The 6,015-nt window shown below is 43.5% G+C and overlaps 1 protein-coding gene across 1 annotated transcript; it reads right to left on the minus strand.

Moving 5' to 3' along the window:
- Positions 1-461: 461 nt before the first annotated feature.
- IL22RA2 (interleukin 22 receptor subunit alpha 2) lies at positions 462-5,436 on the minus strand (the record flags this gene model as incomplete). Its single annotated transcript, XM_084284777.1, has 6 exons — positions 462-536; positions 1,615-1,771; positions 2,280-2,449; positions 3,474-3,652; positions 4,342-4,492; positions 5,340-5,436. The coding sequence occupies 5 exons, from the start codon at positions 5,434-5,436 to the stop codon at positions 1,616-1,618; spliced, it is 753 nt and encodes a 250-aa protein (XP_084140903.1). The 3' UTR covers positions 462-536; position 1,615.
- Positions 5,437-6,015: the final 579 nt, after the last annotated feature.

Genomic DNA, 6,015 nt, shown 5'->3' on the forward strand with positions numbered 1-6,015 from the left:
TTTATTTATTTATTTATTTTTTCCCATTTAAATGAGCACCTGCCTAATCACATACAGGTTCCAGTATCAGAAGTACTATGTTGAGGACACTGTGAAGACATTGTGAGCACAGGCCCTGCATATTGTAAAGGAAGTACATTTTTAAATCTTCTGCTGCAATCTTTATTATAGAAGAAATAAAGTATTTGGAACTTCTGTTTTATAAATCATATTTTAACTCCAAGGCCTAAAATAGAAAACCATAGAAACAATCTTAACGATACTTTCACAAGTACTTTTTGCATTTTTTTATTACAATACAAGGCTATTTGCTTTGTAAGTACAAATAAGTACTTTCTTAAATTGTGCTATAAGATATACAAAGAATCCTTGGACTTTGTGTAACATAAACTGATTGTGGTGAATTGGATAATTTAATGCAGCAAGGGTTAATTAAAAAAGCATCCACAAACGTAATCCTGCTGTATTCTAGGCCACAGATGTCAATTTACAGCTGGATCTGTAATGGGAGGCATCTTCCACCTTTATCCCTGTAACTGAGAAGAGAAAGAGAATTGCTGCTGCAGTGTGCATTTGAGCTGCATGGTATTGAATTCAACCAAAAATTCAATGCATGACCTTTGCTGCATCCCTCCTGTACCTCTGCAGGTTGCTCTGCTCTTACCTGAGCTTTCAGCCTTGTACAGTACTGGAAAAACTTTACAACAGTGTGGGGAAATCACCTAGAAACAAGCTCCCTCCTTAGCCTAAACCCAATGACCAAGTCTCAAGAAAGACCAACATTATGCATCACATTATGAAGCAGAAGACAGAAAATCTCTTATAGTTAGGGCACTAAGCTCCAACCAGAAGCACAGGTTCAAACCAATGTTTTCTTGTTTTTCCTCTGTTACCTCAAGAAAGGACATAAACCTAAGCTTGCTGCCGTCAATGCCACTGATACCAGCTTTGGCTTAGGTCCTTTTAGGTTCTGTGCCTTGGCACTTGCAAGGCAGGATTAATAATAAATCTCTCTGCTGGGCATATGATACACGAAAATACTGTAGTAATCAAGGTAAGTAAACAAACACGTTTCAGACAAGCTAATGGAAATAACTCTTGCATTCCTGCCCATGAAAACTCATGAAATATGATAAACGGTTTATTTATAAACATTTTATACGCAAAGAATGGCCATAAAGAGTGGATGAGCACATTTGGATTAAACACGTCAGATAAATCCCTGACCAGAATTGCAGAGGTTGCAGCAGAATTGCATGTTAACAAAGTTGGAGGTCACTCATTTCCTGGTTAATTATTACTTGACAGCAATAAAAACTGACAAAAACTATATTATGTATAAATGCTTGAAGAAAGGGAAGACTTTCTGAGCGCTGTGCCAGCTTGAAAATAATTAGCCACACCATCCTCATAATCTTCTTGGCCGTATCAATGGATATGAAACTCGCTGAGATGATGCAAGAGCCCTGGTTAATTCTGTCCCGGTCTCATATGGGAACGGCAGTTTTCCTGTCACATGTCATTTTCTCCTTTTGGAAAGCATCTACCTCAGATGAGGGAGTGGCCCCCACCTTCCAGCACCCCCTCCACCTCCATCTCCAGCTGGCAACCTACCTCACAGCAGCATGGTGCACTGCCTGCTGCTGTAGGCGCTGCTGCGGTCCAGTGTCGGCACATACGTTTTAGCCACGACGCAGTAGCTGACTCCACGCCTCAAATCTTCTATTTTAACCACTTTGTCTTTTCCTTCATACACCAAGACTCTGTGTTGCTTCAGATGGAGGGGAAGGGGAAGAAAAAATAGCTGGTCATGTGCATTGTCCTAGTGAGCATGTCTATGAATAAGGTTGGGAAGTTCAGAGCACACAGAGCAGCACGTGGACTTGCATGAAGTCAACAGCACTCATTATTTATTTATTTATTTCTCTATTCATTTATTTATTTTTTTTTCTCTGTTTATTTATTTATTTCTCTATCTATTTATTTATTTATTTTAAGAAACTCACTCCCCAAAACAGCCCTCATTTCCCCTCCATTTCAACAAGACCTTACAGTCTGAAATACTAAGGGGATAGGAAAGAAGAAAAAGGAGAAGAATTAAAACTCAATTCCAACAAATTCAATTCATGAAAAAAATGCCCACTTTGTTTTCAGATACTTACACGGTTATTTATGCCCTTGCAATTCCAGAAGACTGTTCTGGCTGTAAATGAGCATGATGTGCCCATGCTTTCCTGGCTTTTAAATGGTAAAGGTTTTGTATTTGAACATGCACTTACCTCATCTAGCAAGTTGTTAATTATGAAGACTTGGTACAGCAGATCATAATAATTTGTCATTGGTATTGTGCTGCCTCTTTTTCTTCTATAAGGAGAACGTGGAGCCTGGAGCTTTACTATGATGGATTTGTTGCTCTGAACCACACTTACTGTTGGAGGTCCTATCATAGCTAAGGGAGTAAACAAACAATGAGCATGATTATGGGTTACTAATAACATTTCACAGAACAGAATGCTTTGGATTCCTTGCCATGATTTTTTTTTTTCTTTCTTTGCATTTTTCTGTTATCTTGGACTGCATAAAACAGATACTTGAACCATTTCAGATATGTCAAGGATGCAGTTTCAATCTTTCCCTTCAGAATTTTTGCAGTCTGCTTGGTCAGACGTGGCTAGGGTTTCAAATCATGTGTGCATGCTTCTGCATGCAGCCCCCGAGGTGTGGGGAAGCAGTGGCTGCCCCACGTGTCTCTGCAGGAGGATGTGGCGCAGGGCAAGACAAGCTGCTGCTGCTGCAAGGTACTGCTTTAGGTCAAAGTGGTTTTGTCTGTACAGGATGCTCAGGTTAGTTTGCTCATCAGGGGTGTGGAGCTACTTGTATTGATGTCTACGGTTCAATTCTGCAGTGAGAAGTGGGCTAAGACTGGTTAATTCACAGGGAGGTTAGTGGTAGACTGCTCAGACCTCCAGTTTCACCACACACATTACAATGACTACTAGCTAAAAGCTTTGTACATGTCCTTTCTAAGTATACTGCAGTCAGAAAGACACATACATATGAGAAAGCTGTTGGCTATGCAGCTGCTGTCTCTCTTCTCCCTTTTCCCCTCGAGCAAAGAATGTTTCCTTCTTTTCCACACTCTGCACAATCCTTCCAGCAGCTCCCAAAACCGCGGAGAGTATTTTGTGGAGCTCCATGCCCTGGGGAAGAGGTTGAGTTAAAGAGCCAGGCATTTCAGGTCCCCTAATCATAGATGAGGAGCTGCTTGTCTGGAATTGGTTGGCATTAAGTGTGGGCAAAATTACATTATCGCAACACTTCACCTGAGAGCCATGGAGTCACAACTTCTTTCGGAGCAGTTTTGTAGCTAGAGGAGGATGAGTTGCGATTGCAAATTGCGAGCACAAATGCAGCACCCCATGCCGTGGAGAACCCAGCCCCTTTCTCCGAGAGCCCCACGTGTTTGTACTTACTTTCTCGCCAGGGTGTGAATCTGCAGCTGAGGCTCCAGTCGGAGTAGACGCCGCCTGAAGCAGCTCGCACCCTGCCGTAGTAAGGCTCCTGGACGTCAGCAGTCTCGTCCGTTAGGTCGCAGAAATGGTCCTGAACCCCCCAACACTCTTCTTTGTTTTGCCATGTGCTCTGCCCATACCTGTGGGAACAGGAGGAGGCATGATGTGGACTCTGCTTTTGCCGACCAGATCTGTACAGATTTTTAGGAGTCCATTTTAGCTTGGCTGTGCTGACCCTGAGTTCTGCTCTGGAAACGGACTCTTCTGCAATGTGGCGCCGGGGAAGATGGATTTCATGGGTGTTTGGGAACTGCAGGTTTCTGTCTCTTCAGAAAGAAACCTAAAGCGGAGACTTGGGTCGCCCACCCCATAGGAAGCCACACTTGCAGGTGAGCTTTTGCTTTGCAGGCGTGTTCAATGATGCATGGAGAGCTGGTTCCCACCAGCCCATTTCCCCAAAGTAGGCACTGTTTCAGGTGCTCAAGGTCTGAGGAGCTGGACCCGGCATGCCAGGAAGGATGTCCTGAGGAGCAGCCCCCAGGGCCAGCGTGCCCTCAAGGTCCTCCCGCAGAGGTCCCTGAGCTGCTTGGAGCAGAGCTGCAGTGCTGCGGGGCCATGAGGGCGCACAGCACATCACTGGAGGTGCTTGTGCTCTGCCTGCCTCAGGCTGCTCAGCTGCACTTTATGGACTATTGATAAGTGCAAAAACAACCGGGAGCTGGCAGCAGGGCAGGACGTGAAGAATATCCTTCAACACCTGGGAAATGCCTCTAACTTGCCAAGCAGGGATGGGCTGTGGGAGGCTGGAGTTCCCCCGGCACGCACTTACACTTTATACTGCACAAAGTAGACTGCGGCTTTTGCCTCTCTGGCCCTCCCAGGCTGCCAGTGCAAGGTGTTGTTGAAGTTCAGTGAATGAAATTCTACCTTCTGCGGCTTAATGGAGTTTTGCAGTTCTTCACTTTCCAGGACTAAAATCGCTGCAAATAACAAGGAATGGTGACACAGAGCGTTTGTCACAGACGTGCTGCTCCACATTCGAGCACATGTGGCTCGTGTGGTTTCAGACTAGCAGATGACAGGGAAATTAAATCTCCTGGGTCTCGTGTTCAAAACTTTCCACATCACAGTGACCAGATCAAGCAGTTACAGACCACATCCAGTATTGTGAAACAATTTATGTAGGTATTTTCATTTTGGTTTTCTCATTGAGTTTACTGCTGTGGAAATGCCCAGCACACAAACCCTATGGATCAGTTCACAAAGCCTGCACTAAGCAGCCCCATCAGTAGTTAAAGTTGGGTGCTCTTTTCTTCACATAACCTGCAGGGATTATAGCTGGTTTAATAGTTACCACAGCTGCATTGGTTCCTGCCTAATAAAAAATACAACATTCACTGCTTTTCCCATCTGAGGTACTGGAAAAAGCTGCCTGACAATTTTCAAGATAATCTGTTCCCAAACTGAGACCGATGCAGGTGACAGAATCAGTTAACACCCTCTCTGAAGCACCCCAATCCTAACAGTTTTCTGGATTTTGTGACCCAGGTAACTTATATTTCTGCAGATCTACCCCTGGTGTATCACAGAGCCAGAGAAGACTTGTACTAGTTGAACTGAAGCTGGTAAAACATGTTATAAATACATGCAATAGGCATCATGCTGTTTTCAGCTGCACTTTGTAAGGCAAAATCATACTGATCTGAAAATGACAGGACTTTTGACACCCACCAACATATCCAGAGACTTTGTGATTCCTCCAGCTTCACTCACAGACCCAGCACCCCCCTCCCCATGTAGGAAGAGAAATTGAAAGCCTTTACTTACAGCTTATCTCATCCTGAAGCAGGTGTATCAGTAAGCAGAGGGAGGAAAGCGTGATCCCCCTCATGCTTAGGAGAGCAGCTCCATGACTGAAGAGCATCTCCCTTCCTCTTGGGCATGTCTTATGAGGAAGTAATTATTAAACTTGCCACACAAAACTTCCCCTGCGTTTGAAAGTTTCAAAAAATCCCTCGTTTGGCTTTTATTTAATCTGAGTGAAAAACATATGAGCTGTTCTAAATTAAACATAAGCAATTGCTCTTACTTGGCTGCTGTGATGACTCTGAAATTTGGAACTAATTATGAAGCAAACCAACATGAATAACATCCTTTTTTTTTTTCTTTTTTCTTTTTTCTTTCTTTTTTTTTTTTTTTTTTTCAAGCATTAATTCCCAAATGTCTGGCACTATTATTTTATCCCATAAATTTGTCACACAAGCTTGCTTCTTTGTTATGCCTTTTTTTTTTTTTTTTTTTTTTTTTTCAGCTTGCTAGTCACTCAGAGATGGAGAACACAAGAAATCTTGCTGCAATGACATAAAACACCTACCGATGGGAAGTCAGCTGTCCGGGTGGCCTGCCTTGGGGGTCAGACGTAAGAGAGCAGTTTGTAGGAGGGTTCATGGCAGGAAAGCATCTAGGGATGTGCCATCAGAGGGACGAGGGGACATGAAATGGT

Source organism: Netta rufina, assembly GCF_964035555.1.
Source record: "Netta rufina genome assembly, chromosome: 3".
Classification (NCBI taxonomy): domain Eukaryota; kingdom Metazoa; phylum Chordata; class Aves; order Anseriformes; family Anatidae; genus Netta; species Netta rufina.